The sequence below is a fragment of the Delphinus delphis genome, chromosome 3 (assembly GCF_949987515.2).
Source record: "Delphinus delphis chromosome 3, mDelDel1.2, whole genome shotgun sequence".
Classification (NCBI taxonomy): domain Eukaryota; kingdom Metazoa; phylum Chordata; class Mammalia; order Artiodactyla; family Delphinidae; genus Delphinus; species Delphinus delphis.
The window spans coordinates 49,812,083-49,837,710 of record NC_082685.1 but is presented as its reverse complement, the minus strand read 5'-3'; the positions used below and the strand labels follow the sequence as shown (position 1 = coordinate 49,837,710).

The 25,628-nt window shown below is 41.8% G+C and overlaps 1 protein-coding gene across 1 annotated transcript in view; it reads left to right on the top strand.

The window, feature by feature from the left end:
• The window catches only part of STK32A (serine/threonine kinase 32A), a 115,929-nt gene extending 97,229 nt beyond the window's left edge, over positions 1-18,700 (top strand). Inside the window, exons 7-12 of the mRNA XM_060007154.1 lie at positions 2,186-2,283; positions 7,529-7,645; positions 10,042-10,167; positions 11,652-11,780; positions 17,947-18,011; positions 18,408-18,700. Of these exons, the coding sequence (XP_059863137.1) occupies positions 2,186-2,283; positions 7,529-7,645; positions 10,042-10,167; positions 11,652-11,780; positions 17,947-18,011; positions 18,408-18,498 (626 nt within the window). The 3' untranslated portion in view covers positions 18,499-18,700. The remainder of the gene's footprint in view (positions 1-2,185; positions 2,284-7,528; positions 7,646-10,041; positions 10,168-11,651; positions 11,781-17,946; positions 18,012-18,407) is intronic.
• The last annotated feature ends 6,928 nt before the right edge of the window (positions 18,701-25,628 follow it).

Genomic DNA, 25,628 nt, shown 5'->3' with positions numbered 1-25,628 from the left:
AAATTACCGACAGAAATTCAGGATAGTGGTTACTTCTATGGTTGTAAACAGGACAGGACCCAGTGGTGGAGTCAAGATTCTACATTGTGCCCTGTGTAAGGTTACGTGGCCATTTACTTATAAATGCTTGCTAATTTTTCTTTTATGTTATATTTACTTTTCTGAATGGAAGTATGGAAATAGTTTAAGAACTAAATGAAATACTCAACATCTTTTTTGAAGGAAACTTAGTCCCTCTCCACCTCTATTTGTACCATCTCAGGAGCAAGGAGTCCTCCTGTAGGGTTGATGGAAGCCCTCAGCATCTCCCTGCCCTGACTCTTCAGCTCTTTGAGGGCTCAAAGAATTACCCATCTGTTATGCTTCTGTATGTTGCCATCATGTTTTTTCTTAGTGTTCTTCCAAAATTCCTTAATGCCTAGCATACCATGAATATTTGTTGAATGAATGAATGCATATTCAAGTATCTTCATGCCGGAAAACAGTAAGTAGAAGAGGATTCTACTCATATAAACTCCAAGGGTGGTCCAAGACAACAGAATACACAACTTTCATAGAGTGATGTTTATGCTGGTGGATAATTTCTTAGCACAGTTGTCTGTTTATCCCTCAAAGTTCTCTGCAGCTTCTCTGAGATATCTGTCACCTGGAGGGACTACGTCATCTACAGATGACTTGCTGTGAGATACTGATAAGGGAAAGCAGAAGTATAGCCCACTCCATCCAGTCTGTGGGAGCACCGTGGGTTCAGGACCATTATCTCCCAAATTGCACGGGGAGCTGTGACTTGCAGAAAGAATGCAGTGACGCATGAAAGGTGAACCCACCAGGGAATGAAGCTTCCTTAGTTCCGCTACGGCGGGCTTTTATAGTCTGGGTCAACCCCGGACGTTGGGATGTCAACATTCTACCTCTCTAATTGGATGTTGCCCACAGGATTTTCCTTGAAATTGAGTGCACCAGGCAGGGCAAACCTGTATGCAGGTCCCACATCACACCAATTTCCTTTGTCCGGAGCCAGCACCTTACTACCAGAGGCTTGGGTCAAGTGTGCAACTTTCGGCTAGGTAAAATTCCCATTATTATGGATGTTTGCCTCTCTAGAAGAGTGCCTAGTTTTTTGAGTCCTTTCCAGGTGCCAGACACTGTGCTGAGATTTTGGCATGCATTATTATCTCATTTAGCTTCTCACCTCTGTAGGAACTGCCTTCTCATTGTTCTGATTTTGCTGATGAAGATTCTCAAGCTCAGCCCACTGACTCGTTTAAGGTCACGATAAGTGGTGAAGGCAGTTGGTGAACACAGACAGCCTGGTTCCAGCTAATGTTTGCAACCAGGGCTTGATTGATTGGTTCAGTATTGTTCCTTCTTTTAACCAGTTTCTGTTGAGTGACACTAGATGCCAGATTCGGTACTGGACAAGCAAACAGAGAAGAGACCTGCCCTTGCTTTGTACTTCATTTTCCCCACTCCATCCCTCAGGAGTTAGGTACATTCTTGGAAGGGTGTGTAGAAGGTAGAAGGTTCTCAGTGTGTTAGAGAACACATAACTAGGGGTCTCCACTGCGGTAAGATTGACTGAGGTTCTGCCTTCCACTGGAGCCAATTCACAGAACTATGGGACAAAGGGTCAGTGCCCCACAAGTGATGGAAAACCGTGTCTCTCTCAGAGTGCCCCACCCTTTCTCCTCTCCCTCAGCCCCAGTACAGGCTGCAAATGCTGCCTTTGCCTCTTCCAGATGACGCTGAGATGGAGAGTCAATCCCATGTAGTTGCAGCTAAATTCTGAACAATGTTTGCAGCAGTAATACAAATTTACGTCCTGATCACAACCCTTCCAAATCAAGACAATGAATATAACCTCTTCTCAGCCTTCCTGCTTTCAGAGTCAGCCACACATTTGAGGCCTGATGGGATCCAAGTTTTCATAGGTGCATGTTCTAAGTCAGAGAAGAATTTGTCCATTAAGGGCTGTGTATGCCTGTGTGTGTTGGTGATGAATGAGAAAGACTAGACAATTAGAAACTTTTGCCTGCAGTGAGCAATCTAGCAATGGACGATAAACACACATAAAAGTGTTGGTACACTTTTCCCTGGTAATTCGCCTTTGGAGGAACATGTTGGGAAGATAGATTTGTTAATGTCTCAGGGAGTAAAACTGACCTAACTCTTCTGTGTTTTTCAGCACCTGAGATGTTCAACTCCAGAAGAGAAGCAGGTTATTCCTTTGCTGTTGACTGGTGGTCACTGGGAGTGACAGCATATGAGCTGTTGAGAGGCCGGGTACAGTAGAATTACATTTCTCTTTAGTTACTCTTCCAGCAAGTTTCATTTTTACAGTGAAAGGATTGATTTTTTTTTTTTTTTTTTTGCCAAAAGTCAAGTAGTTTGTTTCAGAGATGAAAGCAACAATGCCATGTGATGCTGGTAACAACCCTTGGGATTTCCGCCCATAATTAATTCACTCTCCTACATATGGGGCCAAGCATGTGAGTTGACATTAAATTATGCAGATAAAATTAAATGAATTATAGGGATATTATTAACTCCCAGAGAGGGAAAATCAATATATGTCACTCCGTATCTTATATAAATATATTTGTTTGTTTAAAGAAAATAATTTTGCAGTCAGAGTCCAGGGCTCTGATTCAGTGTGAATTATTAATACAACACAATTCATGCCCTGTCTTGTTGGATTCCTGTCTTTCATTTGCCTCTTGAGTTCTGGGTTCAGTGGCAAATTAGAGTAGTTTCCTTTTAGAAGAAACATTTCTTAAACTAAGAAAATGCCTAGGAAGAATTTTGCTAAGAAAAGATTTTTTTCTCCCTCCCATATTATTGTACCTCGTGGTAGTTCCCTGTGATTTGATGTAACTGACAATGTATTAACACTGTCAGATTCATTTTTCTTTTCATTTTCTGCTTAGAAAAGGTGAAGCGTAGTTACTGTGAGGTTGCTGAATTCATATCTATGTATATAAATTCGGGGTTATCAGCTATAGTGACTATGTTACACTTACATCCTCAGATCTCATTCGGCTCACAACTGAAAGTGTGTACCCCTTTACCAACCTCTCCCTATTTTCCCCACCCTCAACCTCTGGCAACTATTCTACTCTCTGTTTCTATGTGTTTGAATTTTTTTTTTTTTTAAGATTCCACGTGTAAGTGATACGATGCAGTTATTTGGCTTCTCTGTCTGACTTGTTTCAGTTTGTGTATTGGACTCAAGGTCTGTCCATGTTGCTGCAAAGGCAGGATTTCCTTTTTATGGCTGAATAATATTCCATTCATATATATTGTATATGTATTATATATGTATAATATTCCATTATTCATTTATCCATATATAATGATATGATGTGTAAATATATAATACCATATATAAGTATATATTATATGTATATATGTGGGTGTATAAATATATATATGTATATCATGTACACACACGTCTTTATTCGTTCATCTGTTGATGGATATTTATGCTGTTTCTGTGCCTTGGCTATTGTGAATAATGCTGCAATGAACATGGGAATGCAGATTCTTTTTTGTAAAGCACAGATATAACTTCATGTTAAAAAAAATGCTGTTACTCCCTAATGCCTCGTATATTCACACACACACACACACACACACCCTTCACCTGCCTTACCCACCCCTCTTCTCCCCGACACTCTTCAGACACCTTAGCTTGGCATTCTTTGCCCGTTAGAATCATGTTAACTTTTCAGATTTTGCTTCAATTTGAATGACCTTGACTCTTCACAAACTCACTTCAGCCTCTTTGGACTCCCTCCTGTCTCGAGGCATCCCCTGGAGCTCTTTTCCTCTTGTTCCTTTGCCTATAAAGGTTATTTCCTAAGATAAGCCCTGGTCTTTTTTTTTAAAAAAATCACTCTTTGAGTAAGTTTGGAAATTGCTAAATTAAGTTTGAGTAAAGTTAAGGATGTGTCTTAATTGTAGAACAGAATCCTTATATCTCATGTATATTGATCATTTCTAAGAAAGGACAGACTTAGAAAATTCTCAGTTAAGAAATTAAAAACTCATTTGACCTTCCAATCTCACCTTCTAGAATTAACAGCTTGTATTTACTTCCAAACCTTTTCTGATTTTATAAGGATAACGTTTTCACATACATGCGCATATACATAGTTACTGTTGTTTCAGTAAAAAGAGAATTATGCTTTAACCTGTTGAGACTTTTTTTTTCCACTTAAAATAAAATGTAGAACTTTCTACATCAGAACACGTAAATCTATTTTACATTTTAGGATTAAATCTATTTCGCAAATGTATGACCCTTGTAAATTTTTCCAGATTTTTTTTTTTTTTTTTTTTTTTTTTTTTTTGGCGGTACGCGGGCCTCTCACTGCTGTGGCCTCTCCCGTTGCGGAGCACAGGCTCCGGACGCGCAGGCTCAGCGGCCATGGCTCACGGGCCCAGCCGCTCCGCGGCATGTGGGATCCTCCCGGACCGGGGCACGAACCCGTGTCCCCTGCATCGGCAGGCGGACTCCCAACCACTGCGCCACCAGGGAAGCCCCAGATATACCTATTTTTATGGTTTTAATCTCTTCTATATCATCAGACTGTAAATTTATTAAAGGTGGAGCCAGTGTTTTATACAGTTTAGTATTATCCACAATATTTAGATTTCAACAGGTACATAACAAATGCTTGTTGAAAGTACAGAGGAACAAGTCACTACAAAACAATTCTGACACATTCTCGCAAAGAATCACCAAGGAGCCTGCATGTAATTATGTTTCAAAATATAGCTAATCTGAAGAAATGAAATACCAACATTTAATTACAACTGGCAACACAACTAAACCACAGAGGAAGGGTGCTAAACGATCATTTCCTCCACATTTACAAATTGTGATTAACAGAAAAATATATGCTTCAAAGGGAAATGTGCCTGAAACTTCCCTTTGGTGTCTGATCTTGTCCTGACCATGGTCCCATAGCCCTTAAGCTGCTGTGTCATCTCTCTGTGTCCCCGCTTGCACTGCCATTGTAAAGGCAAGGTCCACGTCTTCTCTAATTTTGTATTGTCCATAGTATTAGCTTATGATAGGGAAGTACATCGTTCTGCACTAATTGTACATCCTTGGCTGCAGCTCTTTTGCTTTTGTACTCCTGAAATAAGACTATAATCACAACACCTCTCTTTGTCCCATCTAACGTTTTACCTTTTCCACCTTGGTTATTTTTTATATTCTCATTCTTAATTTATATGCTGCCCTAAAACTGTCTGCTATATCCTGTCAGTGCACACTGTAATTTTTCTTTATAGCATGTATTCCATTGATGTGTGTGTGTGTGTGTGTGTGTGTGTGTGTACAGTCTCTCTTATTATTTATGGTTTTGCTGAGTAGACTGTAGGCTCTACCACTGTAGAAATCCCATCTGTCCTGTCTTCATTGTATCCCCAGGGCCCAGCAGAGGTGCAGGACATGGTAGGCGTTCAATCAATATTTGGTAAATGAATAAATATAAAGCTCTGGCTGTTGATGGCTTAATGTGGATTTTCAAGTTTGGAACTAGAAACATACATTACTGTATAAGACAAAGGTAATTTGACTATTTTGAACAAGTCGACAGAGCATGAGGATTTAAATATATGTATATTATATTCAGTCATATGGCCTAAAGTAAATGAAAAAAACCACAACATACTTAAGCCATTCGCTTGTGGCATTTGTTAGTTCCTTTATTAGTTTATCAAAGCATTTTGTGTTTTTAGATGTCTCAAAAGCAGGTTTCGAGACATCAATGAATTAAAGAAAATTAGAAAAAAAGAAAAAATATATGTGCACATACATATAACCTGGGAAACTTGGTGTGCCAACCTGCCCCAGCTCTTAATGGTAAACATGCAGTGAATCACATGTAGTGACCCACAGTGCCCTTGGCTTGCAAACAGTCAATAAACATTGATGACGCTGATAAGGTACCCGGCACTCTTTTTCTGATATTGAGTTACAAGGGTTATTGCCACTGTATCATTACTCAGACAAATGAATTAACTATGGTCCTTTATTCAGTCTTGAGGGAAGAAAATATGCGGCAGGGGTTTTTAAACCTTGCATTAAAAAAATAAAGTTTGGTCAATCTCCCTTTTAGGGAGTCAACCCCTAGCACTTCCTGGTTCCCTGGGTAACTGCGGTTGACATGCCATGCATAGACTTAAGCCTTCCTTCACATCACCTTTGTTGATAACTCATCTTGCTGTTCATTATTTACATTTATAGCCACCATCCTTTTTACCTTTATGTCAATAATCATCTCTCTCCTGTATTATGTCTAATATATATTAGCCACTCTATTGAGAACTTTACATGTACTATATCATTTAATTTTCCCAACACTCCCCTAAGGTGGTTCATTTTACAGAAGTAACTTCATCTTACAGATGAAGGAATTGAAACTCAAATTGACTGACCCAGTTTAGCACTCAAATCCTTTTGCCTTCAGAGCTCCAACACTTAATTACATTATGTTACCTTTTAATAATGATTTACAACAAGGAAAAAATTAAACTCCTCCATTTCTCCCAATTTAGTTGGGAGAAATCGGTCCACGGTCATTTATTATCTCGAAAGAGTCAGGCACTTGATAAATGTACATATCCATATTCACTGTCCTATTGTTGGTTAATCTAATATGAAAATTGTGTTCATTCAACAAACATGTAATGAGCACTCACTAGGTGCTAGGCCCATGGGCAAAAATGTGAATATGGTAAAATCTCCAGCTTTAAGTAGCTCACTTCACACAAAGAGAGACAATCCCAGGGTGAATCCTGTATGAAACAGAGAAATCAATGTAGGTAAAGGCTGCCCTCTAGTGGATATCTGTGAAAATTATAACAAAGCCACCGTTTTGTTTAATTTCTTTTTCCCCCAAGTTAGGACTATAGAAGAATCTGGTTCTCTCAGAGGTAAAAATACTTTTGCCTCATCACAAAATTCTCCACCCCACTCCGTAGTACTAGCAGCTCATAGCATTTGGGACTGGGGTTGAAGTCTTCTGGGTAACCTTCTAACCTGAGCTTAGTCATTATGATTCGAAGAAGTAAAAAGAGGTGTGTGTATGGCAAAACTCTGAATCTCTTTATAATCAACACTTAAATAACAATTTTTAAAATTTCCATTTACTGAGCGCTTGTCCAGTGTTTTAGGTAAATACTTACATTAGTTAACCTTACAAAACGGTTCCAAACTGACATCTCAGGCATGGATTTAGCCCACAGAAATGTTTCCTTTGACCCAGAGGGTTACCAACTTTTAAAAATTCCAAGATTTCACAAGGATGTATAGATTTCTGGTACGCTTTTTTAAAAGTAGGAAATCTGGCAACCGTGGACCACATATGCATGTGGCAACACAACAATTGGCTGGAGGGGATTAGAAAATGCTATTTAGATTTTACTAGTTGAAAATTTAGCTTGGAAGCATTTGCAAAGGAACATTTTTTCTTTTACCCTTTAAAAATGAAGACTCTTACTTCTCTCCCTTAAGAGACCGTATCACATTCGCTCCAGTACTTCCAGCAAGGAAATTGCACACATGTTTGAGACGGCGCTTGTGACTTACCCTTCTGCCTGGTCACAGGAAATGGTGTCACTTCTTAAAAAGGTAAGAAGGACAAATGCATGACAAAAGGAAGTGATAAAATGAAGCACATGCTCTGGTTTGAAGTTAAAAGTTAAGTTACAATATTGGAGGCAGTCACGATAAGTACATTTCCAGAGTGGGTTTTGCAGCTAAGAGCTTTCAAATACATGGCTTCATTAATAAGGTGACACACACGTCCTCTTAAATGTCCCAAAGACATCTCAAACTCCATGGGCCAAATGGAATTCTTGAACTCATTATTTCCTGGACTTTCTCCAGCGTTCCTGCTCTGGCATCTCCGTCCACCCACTAATATAAGCCAGAACCAGAAATCATTCATCATCCGCATACCCAGTTCATCACCATGTTCATATCTGACCTTTTAAATGTCTTCTGGATCTGTCACTTCTCTCCATCTATCTTCCTAGTCCTACTGCCATCAAGTCTTGCCTTTTCACTGGTTTGCCCCTGTACACTTTTATACACTCCATTCTCTTCTCTGCTGTGCCCCATAGGGATCTGTTCAATGCAAAGTTTACTGCCTTCCCATTGTTCTTAGAATAAAGATCAAAATTATTTATATGGTATAAAGGTTCTAACTACCCCTCAAGTCTTATTTTGGACTGTTGTCCCCCTTTTGACTACAAACTGCTTTGAGCTGCTTTTCTCTCCTCTTTGCCCTCCCCCTCCTCACCCTCATATATCATTCTCTAACCACAGGGCCTTTGCACATGCTAGTCTCACTGCCTAGAACATCGCTCCCATCCCCGGCTCTTCCAGCTCCCTCCTTTAGGTCAGTACTACTAATGCGATTCACTGACTGGTTCAAGTCCACGAATTACTTCCAACAGGTCCATAACATGTACAGAAATTGAGAGAAGTATTTTGAAACTTTTATAGCAACTTGATACCTCTGATACCTCAAAGCACATGGTCAATGGACTCATCTCACTGAATAGGGTCCAAGCCTATGCAGTGATGTTGAACTCAAATCACAAGTTGCACACAGTGTGGTGTTCTACACCAGCCATGCACAGTAACACCACATAGACTTCAGTGGGTTGGAAATTAAACCAAACAAACAAAGAGAAATAACTGGCCCTTCTGCATAGTTTGAGAAACACAGCTTTAGATCTCAGCTCACGTATCACTTCCTCTGGGAGCCTCCCTCTGTTTTCAGATCACACAGCACGAACTTTCCTTCATCATATTTTTCACACTTTTAAATTATACATTGCACGTGTGTGACTCTTGGGTTAATGACCATTGTTCTTTAAGCTGCATGAGGGAAGGACCACGTCTGACTTGTTCATGGTGTCCTCAGCACTTAACACAGAGTACGACAGGTGGTAGACTTTGGTATTTAAATTAATGAGGTCCACAGTTTTCCTCAGCTTTTCAAGGTGCCTGTGTTCACCAGAAAGATTAAGGACAGCTGTAGTGAGAGCTCAGTCACGTGTAGTGAATAATTACGTGAAAGAAAGAATGAGGAGCCTAAGAGGATGAGCTTGGCTTTTTTCTGAAGAGAGAAAATTGCCCAGGTTGTAACTGGTCAAGGAAAAGAGCTAAGAATTTGGGGGCTAAGAATTCAAAACCTATGTCTCTTGTCTATGGGTCCAGTGTTCTGTTTTGGAATAGGGATATTGCCGTTGGTGATGTCAAAGATAAAGAATGGGGGCGGGGGTCATTTTCCATAAGCAAATTTTCCTTAGTTCCAAGACAGCGCTATTCTCCCAAAAGTGCACACTGATGACCCATGGCTGTCAGCTCCAGGCCCATTCTCAAGTGGAACTGCTATTTTCCATTTGAGCCACAGGACTGAAGTGATGTTGGCTCTGGAGTGGTTAAAGGGGAAAAATTCTTTAATCCCAGTTCATAAAACCCAGAACTATCACAGCAACCTTAGTTACATCTTATCTGTGTTACCCCAGTATATTTTGATTAGTGGTAAAAACTGCTAAATTTTCTAGTGTGAAATAAATTTCATTTGTTAAAACCAATGTACATTTTCCACGTAAGAAGAACAGACCTTCTCTTGGTCACTTTATATACATGGCTTGATTTAATCGTAGCTAAACCTTATGAAATAGCTTATTATCCCTTTTTTACAGATGGGTAAACTGAGGTTTAGAGAACAAACTTGCCCATCATTACTAAGTTGGGGAATCAGTAATCACACATAAGTTTGACTCAGTAGGACAAGCTATTTTCACTCACCACATTGCAACTTACAAAAACCAACTTACAATTCATTCTGACCACTCAGCTATATTACTTGTTTATGGGGCTAAGAAAGGAGAACACTACTTGTTTCCTTCAATCCTATACTTGGAAATATTCATAGGGAATCTGTATGCTTTTTTGCACTCCAAGTTTTGACCTTCCTCATGATCTTGGTGTTTGTATTCCATTGGCAGCTACTGGAACCAAATCCAGACCAACGATTTTCCCATTTGTCTGATGTTCAAAACTTCCCATATATGAATGATATGAACTGGGACGCAGTTTTGCAGAAGAGGCTCATTCCAGGATTTATTCCTAACGTGAGTCAATCTTAACAAACCCATAGTAACTCTCATTCAATGCACATTAACTCTGTGTGCCAGATATGCACATGGTCTCATTAGATAACGCGCCAATGTTGTAAGACAGCCCAGATTTCTATTTTACAGGTGAGAAAACTGAGGCACACACAGGGTAGATGGGCCACCAAAGTCACACAGCTGGGTTGGGATTCTAATCTAGATCTATGTTGGGAGTTCCAGCTCGTAACCATGTTTTGTGGCTTACTTTTTTTTTTCTTTTTCCTTTTTTGCGGTACGCGGGCCTCTCACTGTTGTCGCCTCTCCCGTTGCGGGGCACAGACTCCGGACGCGCAGGCTCAGCGGCCATGGCTCACGGGCCCAGCCGCTCCGCGGCATGTGGGATCCTCCCAGACCAAGGCACGAACCCGTGTCCCCTGCATCGGCAGGCGGACTCTCAACCACTGCGCCACCAGGGAAGCCCCTGTGGCTTACTTTTAATGGAAAGAAGTCCTAATCCTACAAACAGTCATTTCTGGGAATCTGCCAATTTAAAAAAAAGTTTTCTCTGATTCCAAAGATATAGAAATTTGTATCCAAGGAGTTCTGAGTCAAAGGACTGCCAGCTGCTGGGGATGGGGTGGGGTATTTATCTTTACCATGCACCCCTCTTCCTCTGGTAGTTCTATGCTGGACCAATATTCACAATGACTAATAGCCAAAGCGAAATAATTCCCACCGTCTATACCCGGCCAAGGCATCTGTGGCCTCCCGCAGTCGGCTGGTAAAAGCCAGACCCAGAAGCTCCGGCCAAGGGACCAAGTGAGCGCTCTGACTCCCCTCTCTCCCCTCAGCCTGATTTTACACATTCAGTTGTCGGCAGATTGGCAGAATAACAAGCTCATGGAGCAGCAGGGGGGTGGGGTCCTACCTGGCCACCCTCCAGGGTCCAGCAGGGGCCGCTTGCACCGTGGGTGATGCGTGACGCCGTGGAGATCTAGGCACCTTTCCTGTCGTTTCTGCTCTGCCACTCACCCTGCAATGAGCGCTGCCTCGAGAGACCTTCTACCTAGACTTCTCTGACTTAATTGTGAATCTGAATCATCTGGGCAGCTCGTTAAACATGCAATTTCCTGGCCCTCGTGTTCAGAAACATTAATTCTCCAGGTCTGGTTGGGGAAACTGGGAATCAACTCAGGTGATTCTGATCTACCCTTGAACCCACTTCAAGAAACAGCCCCAAAGGCAAACTTTAGAAAAATAATTATAATAGGATTTCCTTTCTAACTCATGGAAGGCTCCTTGGGAGTTTAGAAAAATATACAAAATCAAAGAACATGAAAAGCAAGGTTGGCAATAAATTATTTCAAACTTCAAGTGGGACTCCGAGCTGGTTATTCTTGGACTGCTCCTGCAGGAGGGAGTGTTATTCTCCTTATCCGGTTGGGTCTAGTTTTAGAAAGATACAGGTATCTAAGGAATGAGTCAACCTGTCTTCCTTGCAGAAAGGCAGGCTGAATTGCGACCCCACCTTTGAGCTCGAAGAAATGATTCTGGAGTCCAAGCCTCTTCACAAGAAAAAGAAGCGCCTGGCCAAGAAGGAGAAGGAAATGAGGAAATGTGATTCCTCCCAGGTAAGCAGTCCCCTCAGACCCAGGGTCGTGGGAATCTTCGTGGCAGCTGCAATTCGTGGGAGAGCTTCTGGTGGGCGGCCATCCCACGAGAACTGGCTGCTTCATGAATGTGAGGTGGAGCTGAACACCCCAGCTTCTGAAAGGGCAGCTCTGGGGGGTCCCAGCAGCAACATTTCACAGGTGGACTTCCTCCCCCCTAGGTTTCTGCCATTAACTTGATTCCCTTACTGCCCTCTCCCAGCTCTCAATTCAAACTTTGCAATCTCCTGGGAGAAAATCGAATTGGCCAAGCCTAGGTCAGGTGACCATCCCTAAAATGATGGAAATGGTCTGGTTCTAAAGTACACACATGGTGGCTGTTTTGGGCCACACTCCAAGGACTCACTGGGAGCAGCAGACCCTAGACGGGGGTGTCTGTTCTTTGCCGGACGCAGAATCTTGTGATATCAGGGCTAGCAGAAGTAAGGAGTATCTATTCACAGAAAAGGTAGAACTCTTATACGGGTAAGCACTATTGCTGGAATTCAGGCTGAGTCAAATTAATTTTGTAACTAACTGCATTATCCTCTGTCAGAGTTCGAGGTCAGATTTCAATAGGGTAACCTGCAGGGACTCAGTAGGATTTTATACATGTGGTTCTGCATATTATAATGATGGTAAAGTAACAAACATTCATTTTGCCTCTAATGGCCATCCATTCATCCACCCGTCACCCTACCCACTCAACTAATGGTCGTGCATTCTTCCATCCCTGCATCTCTCCATCCCTCCATTCTTCCATCCCTGCATCTCTCCATCCCTCCATTCCTCCATCTCTCCACCCCTCCATCCCTCCCCCCCTCCATCCCTCCCCCCATCCAATTGTTTAGGCTATTTTTATTGAATCCCTATTATCTGCCACATTCTGTGCTCAACACTGGAGAGAGATATAGATGAGATATTATTCCTGCATTCACTGACATCTCTGTTCTCAAAGATTGCATAGTCTTGTGGTGAAAATAGCTCTTCAAACAAATAAGTATCCTCAATGTCCCTAATTTCTCTAGTCCTCAGGGGCTAGTATACCCTTTAACGGTCAGTTAACCGAAGTCCACATCCTGTTTGTCCACAGAACTGGCCTCTTACCAGATTCCCATCCTTAAGTGTTTTCTAGGGCCCTCCAAGGAATGCTTAGCTATGCCACAAACCCATCTTGCTTCTTGCTTTTTACTTCACCCATCTTCCTCCTAATGATCTGTTCTTCTTCATATCATAACCAACCAGCTTCTCCAGGCCAGCTCCTTCCTTCGCACCTAGAAAGCTTGCCTATGCAGGCTCCTCTGTTAACAGACCCCCAAATGTAGCCAAGTACAGGACATCATCTTAATTACAAGTTTTCTAAAGTTTTAGAGATGACAGCAATCTGTGAGTAACTTTTGCCATGACTTCCATGCTCTATATGATCTGTCTACTTCCCCCACCCCAACCCTTGTACTATGCCATTCTTGACCTTAAGATATTTCTGCTTTCTTAATGTAGATATCTACAGCTATAAAGTTCCCTCTGAGCACTGCCTTTCTCTGCATCTCTTAAGTTTTGGCATGTTGTATTTTTGTTTTCATTCACTTCAAAATATTTCCTAATTCTTCTTGTGATTTATTTTTTGACACATCGCTTGCTTAAGAATATGTTGTTTAATTTCCACGTTTGTGAATTTTCCAGTTTTTCTTCTGTTTTTGATTTCTAGCTTCATTCATTGTGGTCAGAGAAAATATTTTGTATGATTTTAATCTTTTTAAATCCATTGAGACCTGTTTTGTGGCCTAACATATGGTTTCCTTCCATGGTTTCCTTTGACTATTTCAGCATACCTAAAATAGTTGTTTTAGGGTCGCTGTCTAGTAAGTCCAATGTCTGGGCTTCCTCAGGGATGATTTATGTCAGTTTATTTGGTTTCTTTGAATGGGCCATACTTTCTTGTTTCTTTGTACACCTTGTGGTATTTTTGTTGAAAACTTGCTAGTTGACTATTACAATCCAGTAAGTCCAGAAATCAGATTCTCCCCTTTCTTCTCTAGGGTTTGCTGTTTTTTGATTGTTGAAGGCTGTACTTGCATTTTTGAGTGACTTTTACAAACTATTCTGCAAAAAGGCTATTCCTTGTCATGCATCACCACTGCTGTCTCTTGTTATGTTAGCTTGTGTTCAGATAATATTTTGATAGAGATTTCCTTAAACACCAGGACCATTTTTAAGTTGCTTTTTTCCTGATTCAGTGTTTGTCTGGTTGCTATAAACCTTTGCTTGCTTTCCAGAGTTCTGACAGTGTTGGCCCTAACAGTTTCTGTTTGTTTTTCTGATGTCTCTGTTGAGGGTTGGGGGTCTGGAGCTGCCTCTGCCATCATTTTGCTCTAGTTTCTCCTAATCTTATAGCCTCCATTTAAAAATAAAAAGGATTTTGTTTCAAAACAAAGAGTAGCCTTCCCTCAAAGAAGAATCAGAAAGATGGTGCATCTCAAAGTAGCACTTTATCTCTATTCAAGGATTTTAAAATGTGAAGAGTCAATCTTAGCAGCTCCTTACATCATCATCAGGCTTGTTTATTCATTCAGCTGAATCTGGGGGTGTGGCCTGGGCATCAGGATTTTTTAAGTTCTTCAGGTGATTCAGGTATGCAGTGACTGTTACCATCTACAGCTGTAGAATGCAGGCTGTGATTAAATAAAGTAAAAGCACTAAAGTTTTCCTTTCCCCCCTGTGTCTCTGTTTCCTCATTTATAAAATGGAGTTAGTATTGCTACCTACTTCATAGACTGTTCTGAGTCAATTAGTACATGTCTGCCAAAATGCTAGCCTTTGTTAAAGAAGATGTGGTACATATACACAATGGAATATTACTCAGCCATAAAAAAGAATGAAATAATGCCATTTGCAGCAACATGGATGGACCTAGAGATTATCATACTAAGTAAAGTAAGCCAGAAAGAAAGATACACATCACAGAATATCACTTATATGTGGAATCTAAAATATGACACAAATGAACTTATCTACAAAACAGAAACAGACTCACAGAGAACAGACCTGTGGCTGCTAAGGGGGAGACAGAGTGGGGGAGGGATGGATTGGGAGTTTGGGATTGACATATACACACTACTATATCTAAAATAGATAACTAATAAGGACCTACTGTATAACACAGGGAACTCTGCTCAATATTCTGTAATAACCTAAATGGGAAAAGAAATTTGAAAAAGAATAGCTACATGTATAACTGAATCACTTTGCTTTACACCCGAAACTAACACAACGTTAGTAACGTTGTAAATCAACTATAGTCCAGTATAAAATAAAAATTTAAAAACAGAAACCAAAAAAAATTAAAGAGCTAACCCTAAAAAAAAAAAAAAAAGTTAGCCATTTTTTATGTTTTACTTTTCCACTCGACTTCCTGACTTCTAACTCCGTTCTTTTCCATGACTCTGGTTCATGCTCACAGTAGATGCCTCTGTTGTTTCTTTGCATCCAGGATGTTCTCCACTGACCCTCTCTGCTCATCAGCCCCTTTAAAGTAGAGAACCAAAAAGACTGACACACACCCAGTCTGCCTGCTATGGAAGCAAATGACCTAAGTCCTCTTTTTCTGCCTCCTGAGATTTCCACCTGCTCTAAACCCTTCAGATATTTCTGATGCCATCTCTACTTACACCAGTCTAATCTCTGTTCGCTCTGTCATCCCTGAGAAGCACATTCTAACATTTTTTTAATCAGTAGTTCTCTTTTCAACCACATAAGACTCATTCGTTCCTCCATTCTGTTTGCTCCCCACTCCTCTCCCTCATACTCTGACTACTGCTGTTGACTTGTCCATGTAGCTGCACTTGTTAAACTTTTCCAACTAAAGCAGAGGAAAAAGAACATGTGGCACATGAGCCCTTAGGGCCAGGGTGGGACTCATAGGGTCTGCAGTGCCGTATCACAAACTCATCTGAGTGTGCACTTTACATCTTTGTTTAAATAAAACAGAGTTATATGACAGAGAAAAGAACTTGAGTGAATTTCTGCATTTTAGTGACTATAATCTTGATTTTTAATGTTAAAATATTTTAAAATGTTAATATTTTAAATATCTTCATGTTAAACTTTATATAACATTTTGTATGTTTATGTATTTATGTTTATATTATACATATATTTTTATGTCTATAATATATAAATACATAAATATGTACATAAATATAGAAACATGTATATGTATAAAATACAAACATATAAAACATAAACATGTTTCTATAAAGTATTATATAAATGTGTTAAGACATTATGTAATATTTTATATATTTATATATTTTTATGTAATACTTAAATGTTAAAAATATTTGTTCTACAATCTTGGGGTAAATCTGCTGCCCCCAGGAGCTCTATCAGATCATGTTTATCCCACAGCTTCATGTCCCCTATTACTGATACTGGAAACCCCCAGGGTTACAGGTACCCCAACTTGAGGATAAGAGTGAGGTGTAGCAGAATCTCTTTTCTCTCCTTTGTTTTGCTTCCCCCCACCCCTTTTCTGAAAATGTCCTCTCCTTTTTATAGTTTACTCTCCCAACACTTAATTATTTGTTCAGGAAAGGTAAAAAAAAAAAAAAAAAAAAAAACAACTCTCTGGTACTTGAAGACTTAGTATTTTCTAATTCCTAGATTTAAAAACAAAATGAATGAATGATATTTTTTCCTTCAAGAAGAATATTTGTCATCAGAAGTCATTTGGAAGTATTTTGTTACAGACTTTTAAAACGTTTGATCTGGGGCTGATACTATACTGGGCCTGATGATGGTCATTTCTCTGAGGTTACATTTTCTGATTATGTTGGAAACGTCATCTAGAGATACTGACAGCCAGACAGTGAAGCAGCAAAGCAAATGCTTTGCAAATCTGTGAGAAAGTCACAACTGAAGAAGGCTGCTCACCACAACTGAAGTATAATCAGCCCCAGTGCAGCTGAGGGGAACAGTCAATCCGAATTCAGCGTGAAGACATGTTTCCAGGCTACTCGTTAAATCCAAGCAGAGCTGTTGTTGAACCCAAGTTTGTGTGCCTGACACACAGTGAGGTCAAACAAACCGAAATGTTTGAGTTTAGAGCAGAGAAAGGTTTATTGCAGGGGTCAAGCAAGGTGAAAGGGGAGGAGGGGATGGGCTCAAAAGACCCAAACTCCCCGATGGCTTTCAGACAAGGGTTTTTTAAAGACAGTGTTAGGAGAGAGGGTCCTAGGATGCGTGTTCAGCTCATGGACCTTCTTCTGATCGGTTGGTGGTGAGGGAACGGGGTGACGTTTTGGGAATCTCAACCCTCTGGTTCCAACCAGCCTGGGGTCTACGTGCTCTGGTCAGCATTTAGTCACCATCCCCCACTTGGCTGGGGGGTCCGAGTTTCTACAGAACAACTCAAAGATAAGCATCAGATTGTTATCCAGTTCCCTTCAGGAGGAAATGGGAGTCCTGTGATTCTATTGTCCTAATAATTAACTGCTTCAGTGCTCTTTGGAACTTGGGAAAGGCCTAGGAGACTAAAGCCTTTTTTCTCTACAAAGAAAAACGGGGGCACAGAGGGACTTTTGTACCTGGGAAGGCCCCACAGGGTCCTGCTCAGTTTCGGTCTCCCCTTCTCTTTGAATCCTGAGGGGGACAGGGGCAGGACAGAAAAGGGAATAAAGTTTTGGACAGAGAGATTAATCATAAACTTGGCAGGGGAACTCAGTTTTAGGGGGACTTGGTTTCAGAACCTCCAAACCTTTTAGATGAGGGCCAGGAGATGAGAAGCAAATAGGTGACCAGCTTAATAAACCCTTGTGCCCATCTGCCTTGAAGCCGTGGCTTCTTGGGCTAAATGGCTGAAAGACATCCAGCTCGTAAACCATAACCCAGGTCTTCTTTGCTGCCTCATCGTGGGGAGCAGAGAGTTGATGTATTTTTCCCTGTTTCTTTCCTATATGCTCCTCTATTAATCTCATTGTGGTCTCACTCCTGCTACAAACTCTCAGATAGCATCTATTTTGAGGACACATTGGTCCTCCTCGATTTGGGCCACTCAGTTAACAGACACTCAGTAGGTTACTGGCTACTTGAGGATCTTCATTGGTCTGCTAACTATACCTCTATTTTTTTTCCAACATTCACCCGGAAGATGTGCCTCCTTCAGGAGCACCTTGAATCTGTCCAAAAGGAGTTCATCATTTTCAACCGAGAGAAGTAAGTAACCCCTGGAAGAACAGCAGCTCAGCAAATGATGGAGTGTTTCAGCCAGATTCAACTTGCAAAGACTTAATATAGTTTTAAACATTTTTTCCTTTCTGATTACAAAAATAATGCATATCCATGATAGAAAATCTGGAAAATACAGAAACTTTTTTTTCTTGTAAGAGATTTCAAAAATTGTAATAGGTAAATTAGCTTAGTATCAGGTTTCTGTTGATGGGAAGGGCAGAAGAACAGGGACTTCAACACTTAAAATCAATGATGTTTGTAAGAGTTACCCTGGCTCACGCCTCTTTATAAATTGTTGGGCTTAATGCTATCATTTCAAAAGCTTAAATCTTTTCTTTTTCACTTCAATGAATAAACCCACTTTATTTTTTTCCTTTTAAGAGTCAAAAAGGACTTTAATAAAAGACAAGCCAATCAAGCCTTGGAACAAACCAAAGACCCACAAGAAAAGGATGGCCGGAATAACACGTGAAGTCCTCAACATCTTCTTCGGACATTTCCACGTCAGGAAGAGCTGACAGAAATTCTCACCTCTCCACACCTCACACACCTTAGAAAATATGACTGAATACCTTTGGAGGGAGGCAGCATGACCCAGGGAAGAGTCCCCAGGCTCCCGGGAACTAGATTCACCACCGCGCGACCTTGAGCAAGTTACTTACCCCCTTTCTCTGCTTCAGTTTTTTCATCTAAAAACGAGAACGTAATACTAGATGAGCCCTATGCTGCCTTTTTACTGCCACCGTTCTCCATTCTGTTATTCTAAACAGCCTCTATTTTTATTTTAAAAGGAATATTTGGACGCAGATTTATTTTTTCCACTCCTAATTACACTGTGACAAATGGACATTGCTGGGTGATGGAGCGAATCTCTTCAGAGTTAGAAAACTTCATCAATTGGTCAGAATCCCCAAATCCGACTGAATAGGAGTAAGGAATTCATTCAGGAAGAAATGAGTGGGACCAGATTATAAGTAACACAGATTGATGAGGGCCTTCCAGTGGTGTGCTTAAGTCAGAACACCGTACCAGCTTGTATCAATTGTAAGAGCCACTATGCGCATCTGTCCCAGCACCCCGTACAGTGATGTGAAGTTGAGAGTTGAAATTGGTGATGGTGGAAGTATTTATATCATGGAAATTGGCAGATGCTACAAGTCAGGGCTTTCCACCCTTTCCGGCCCCCACCACCCACCCGGCCCCAGGAAGCCAGTTGTGAAATGTTAGCACACCACTGGCCTTCTTCTAGAAGCATGTTCCTTGAGAGCTAATTGTCCTCTTAAGACTACCAGAGACCTGTGTCCGGAGAGCATCAGAAAAGAACATTGTCACATTGAAAGCACCTCCACCTTGTAGTACCTGAAGTTGTATCTTATATGGGAGTTACAGTCTGTCAGATTGTGAGGTGAATTTGGAAGATAGTAAAATTTACCCTTGAAAAATTCCTTTAGTATACACAACATATGGTGAGTATCTTTTCTTAGAGAAGCCCAATATCATGAGACCCTTCACTAATGAAACGAGTCATCTTTTTTGGTTCTTTTTTTTTTTTTTTGGTCTCACTTTTGGCTAATAAAAGATGCACTAAAGTGTTGAACAGATTATGCATGCCTTTATAAACTAGAATCACGCACTTAGAACCGTGGGATGCCCACACATCTGAGAGGTCTAAGACTGACTAAGGGAACAGCAATACTTACTTGTGCTTACTGCAAGAATGGCGGGCAGAATCCCCTATTTAAAATAGTATTGATATTTCACTTTTTCTTTATATTGTATTTATTTATTTGCCAAACACAAAGTTTAATTCACCTAAGTTGGGATGTAACTCTACTCCCCTGATACACAGAAGATCTTTGCAGAAGAACTATTTTTGGCAACTCACAGATGCTGCTGGGTAGACTCAAGAATAAACAGGGTTGGTGGGGGATTGCTTTAACTGTTGGCCACTCAGATCACCTAAACCTTGTCCTTACTTAGGGAGACTACGGGCCTCAGCAGGGTGGCAGTAAGCTGGCAACAGGGGAGACCAGACAGGTGGAAATGGGCAGAAGTAACAGAGACGGCCGCAAGCTACATAGGACTTCTCCAGAAGGGAGGTCGCACTGGGGCAACTAGACATGGGCAGGAAGCCAGTGCTGAACTTTAATTCAGCACTGATGGTTTTCTCCCCACTGAGCTAATAGGCCCCACATTTCTGGCCTTGAAAAGCTGTGAAATAGTGTCTCTCTACTTGAAGAGTAACCATATTTTTGTTAAGAATTAAAAGCCAGCTCTTGTGTTCTGCTTGATTCCTTTTCTCTACATTTCCCCCATATTGTATGTCTGTGCTATGTTTTTCTCCAAACACTATAAACTCTGGCTCAATTTCCCAAGGAGGGGGAATGGGTTGACAAGAGCTACAAGGAGGTGACCAGATTCTGCTCCTGGTTGGAAACCAGGAGTGTCAGGGCCATTTGCATGTTTACCAATTTATTTCATTTGTTTCCATTCAAGGCTTGATGTGCTGTCGCCTCATCTCTCCAGTTACCTGATTCTTTCTCTCGCTCTGACCTTATATATATCATCCCAAATGAGACGGGGAAACACCCAAGTGCAATGGGATTGGTAGGGTCTCCATTGGGATGGGAGTTAAATCATTTGTGCCATTTCACGTCTATACAGTTTATAATGGGATAGGAACCCAATACAACCTCTGTAGGTTGAATCCCTAGTTTTTACTTCCAATGACCTGATTCCACGCCTACAGCACCCTTACGGACTGTCAAGAACCATGGATGCACTGACAAGAGAGGTAAGATAGATTTCCCGTCCTAATCAGGTTACAGACCCACCACGTAATATTTCAAGTTAGAAAAGAAAAAGCATTGTATCCATCGGTACAGAACGGCTAATTTTAAGCACCTCCCACCACTGGACATTTTGAGTGTTAGGACAAAAATGTTTTCCAAAAAATAGAAGAATTCTTAAATCCTTACCCATGATTGCTAGTTGTTGAAATCAGATCCTTGGGTTTTATTCCATAACTTGGGCTAAAATTTACTACCCTACAGGGTGGGACATATCTCATCTAGGTGTGTGACAACGAAGGCTCAGGGCTAAGCATTTTAGAAAACAGGGTGACTCTTAATTCCTTTTGTCCGGCGTTTCTGGCATCTTTTTCTCCTCACAGCTTCCTCCCTTACCTGTGTGGAACATCTGAAAAGTGAGCAGGTTTGGAAGGCCAGGGGCATCCTGGTTCTAACCCTCTGGCACTGTAGCGGGGTCACCCACCCCAGTGCATCCACAGGGACCGCTAGTGGATGGGTGGGGCAGCCCTGTGACCCTGGCCATGACCCGGACTCCACGGAAGGAGAGGCTCTGCTACTGGCTCACACCCCAAAAGGCAGCACTGGTTTTGGCTGAGGGCATTGCTGGGGCAGGAACGAATGTCAAGCCGCACAGAGCATTGCTCCATTAATTAGGGTCACTTAATTAATTAGTGGTTAGGCTGCTTCTGATAGTAAAGGGTTTTTTTTGGGAAACTAGCTAAATTAATTATATTGCATATACACAATAAAATACCATGAAGAAAGCAAACATATATAGTCTTCGGTTGAACCATATACCATTCTAAGCGCTCTAGATTACGTATACTATCTCACATAATTTCCCAAGAATACTACTACTGATAGTAAAGTTTTAAGCAGAAGAAAGTAGACTTCATCACATAATAGCTTTTCCAGACTGGATTGATGAATAAATAACTAGGGAGAAGGAGTGGGTCATAGAGCTAGCAGGGGCCAGTGTTGCTGCTTTGGGCTGACACCGTAATGCTAAGGCTTTAATTCTTCAAGGGCTGAATGAAAAGGCATGAAAAGCAGTGAACTGTTTCAGTATCCAGCTGTCCCTGCATTCTGTCAACACAAATTCCTGTTTCCTAGAAACTGTGCCTGTGATTACCGTTTCCTAGAGTCTCAGTGTGTCTGATATTCAACACGGATGTGAAAAATCCAAACACAGTTCACAAACTGTGCTGTTGTGAACAGGTAGCCCTTGGATGGGAAATCTGTGCTTCTGTTGAGCTGTAGCATGTGTACTGTCAGTGTGCCTGTGTGTATTAAAATGTCTTCTGTACACCATAAGCCACTTCCTTCTTTGTCAGCCGTGTGTGTGTGTGTGTGTGTGTGTGTGTGTGTGTGTGTGTGGAATCGTTTCCCCTAGGGGTAGGGTCAAAGTCACCTGGTCTTATTTCCATTTCCTGCTGGGAGGAATGTCCTTTACTAGAGACAAGCTGGTGTTAGAGATGATGTTCTAGAACTATGGAATGTTAGAGATGGTGTTCTAGCCCTCTGGCACTGTAACTATGAAATGCAGCACCATCTAGTTGCTCCACGTATGTAGAAACCGAAAACCTGACTCCTCCAGTATCCACACCTAAGGAGGCCCAGCCCAGTATTCTGGCTTTTGCCTTTCACTATGACCTTTAGGCCATGGAGAGTCCCTGCACCTCTTTTTTTCAGCACTCTCCCTTCTTACCTCTCCACATCTTTGTCCGGTTCCACGTACCCAAGCAGCAGGTGGATGGTCCAAGGCCCATATCCCGGGACAGGAAGGTTAACAGACAGCTCTGAACTCTTGGAGCCAGAAGCAACTTCTGCCTCAGGGGAGAATCAAGGGGCCTTCCAATCACCTCTCAGACCCACAACAGCTTAGCAGCCACAGGCTAACTGGTTCCCGGGATAGGTTCTCGTAAGTCTTGTGGGCTCTGAAGTCCTGCATGCAGAGTACCCTTGTCCAGGTCATGTGAAGTGTGCTGTCTTGTTCTCAGCGTCCACCGATCCCAGGGCAGGATCTAGACCTTCCATTCTGAGAAATGCCAGCCTTAAGGATGCAACCTCATTCCTGCAGGCTGCTTTGGCCCTTTCATCCCATCTCCTGCTCACGGTTGGTGTTCTCCTTGTGATAGCTTGATGGGAACGGAGTTGATTCCAGAAAGTTCTTCAAAACCAGAGGGACCTTGTTATTCCTATTCAGTGTTCTCATTCCCCACCTGGTGGATGTGACTCGACCCTGAATACCTCCAGTCCGCAGAGGCGAGAAAGTCAATGTGTGAATTGCACTAACTTAAAAAAACAAAAACAAAAAAAACTGCTTCATCCCTTTTAGAGCCCTGCAGGCTGAGATCATTTTAAGCACTGACCCTGCCCTTTACACCCAAGCTTATCCTAAGCAGAGCTCAGCTGCTGCCATGGTCCTGAGCAGGGAGAGGTGTTTCACCAGTCCTGAGTTCAAGCCCCCAAATGCGACTACGGGCAAAAGCTTCTTAATCATCAAACCTTGAACGTCAAACTGAAATAATTCCTTAGACGCTCAGAGTAGCTTCTGACGTGGTTTCACCTGGGCGTTCATCACACATAAAAGCAATTCACCAGGAATTACCATTCCCTGATCCTCTCCCGCGCCTGCCCCAGCCTACACACAGACACTGTGCTGAGAAACAGTCGTGCCCTGCAGGCTTGAGAATGCTGCCGTGGCCACCTGCTGTGTTTATCTGCCTAGCATCCATGCCCTCCTCTTCTGGGATCACAAATTGATTTTCTTCGAGTTACGGACAGTCCACGTGGTTCAGGTGGCTCAGGAGCCGGGTGTGTTACCAGGTGTGGCCAATCAGTCCCAGTCTCCAGGCCACAGTGTCGAGGTCAATGGTGAACACGTGACCAAGCCGGACCAATCAGAATCCGTCTCCTTGGCTGGCACTACGGAGAGAACCTCTCTCCCCCTGAAATCTCTTAAGCAGGTAAAAAATGCAAACTTGGAGGCGCTGATGGTCAGTTTTGCTCCCACACGGAAAGAGCTTTCCTAAGAATGAAGCACTTACTAAAGGCAAGCAGGGCTAAGAGATGGAGAGAAACAATATTCTCGATCCAGCTATGCTCCAATCTACCCAAATCTATCCCTGAAGTTTTCAGTTACACCAGACTTCAAAAAACCCTTTCCAAAATTTTTTCTTTGCCTATACACGTCTAACATTTGCAATGAGACATGCCCTGCATAAATTCTAATTGGATCCAGGAGTGTATCCCCAAAAGGGTTTAGTATAACAGGTTTGGCAGAGCGTAAAAGATGATATAGAAGGTGGACACATTTTGAAAGACATAAAATTTCTCAGAGCTTTTAACTTGATGATGTGTACTTTAAATCTCTCAGATTATTATAGTAAACAATACTTTCCCCACACTCATTAGACACCTTGGGAACAGTCTGCTAAAGAATATACTTTGAAACATGCTTTGGTTGAATTTTCTCAAAGTCCAAGTTTTTAGAAAGAAGCAGAAAATGCTTTAAGGGGATGACCTAAACAAACAAACAAAAAACCCAAAACAAACAAAACTTTTCAGGATCTGTTCTGTACCCAACTAGATTTTTCCCAAATGGCCTTGTACATTAATGCCAAATTTGATGAACATTAAAAAAAATTAGTTATTCCCCAGAGTTTTAATAATGGTCATCTAACTCTGTGGCCAAAACAAAACCTCAAGCTCAACTGAAAAGACAAAACTCCCAAATTTTCTCAGGGTTTACATCAGATGTGCCCTCCTACTAATAACCCTGTCAGTTCTATGGTGCAGTTGTCACACTTTAGGTCGACCGGCATGACACACACAGAAAAAGGCTACACAACCACAGCTGCGATTTTATAGTTATTTTAATAACCAGGTTTACATTAACAGTCACTTGATGAACTTTTTTTTCTTAATTTCAGCTAAACTCAAAACACAGTTTTCTTCACGGTTCAAAGCAAACAGCTCTTCGCGTTCCAGAGCTGCCTCACAGCTACCACAGATCACAGGGAGATTTACTGTCTGTCCATAGTCACCAGACACAACTGAACACCCACACACCATTTCCAAAGGGGAACTTCAAAGGAATGCTGGCTGCTCAGGACAGCCCATGTGTACACTGGGACTCGAGCTGGAGTTTTCCAGGGGAGAAGGCCTGAGAAGCTGTGGCAGGAAGCTGCTGGGAAGATCTCTCAGGGGGAGGCCAAGTGCAGGCTTGGGATTGAGGCCTGTGGAGCAGAACATGACTCTCTGCGTGAAGTCATGAAGAAAAAGGCCATAGGATGGCTGGACTTTGAAGAAACCCATTCTCGGGATAACTACAACACTGCCATCTCTAGAAAACTTAGAGGAAATATCTCTAGTGGGGCAGCTGATTTAACAGTTCAGCTAATGCCTTCTCAACTACCCAAGATGGTGGCCGCCCCAGAGAGAAGCCCAGGTGACTGACATCCCCCCCTTAGAGAGGGGCCAGGCCAAGAGATGAGACAGCAAAAGAAAGCTTGGGGGAGACGGAAGACCCGGCATGGCCTCCCACACGTGGATGAGATGCCAGGGAATTCTGAGAGGGCTGTGACTCACCGCCATGTTCTCTTCCTAAACCCTCAGGACAGGGCTCTTGAACGGGTCTCATAGAACAGGGCACATGTGAATATAAATTTTAACTTAAGTAACAAGGCATCAGAAATCAAAGTCAAGAATATGGCGGGAGTTTTCTTGGAATTCTCAGAACTTTCTATGCTTGGAAAGTTACTAATTGTACATGAAGACAGGGAGACTT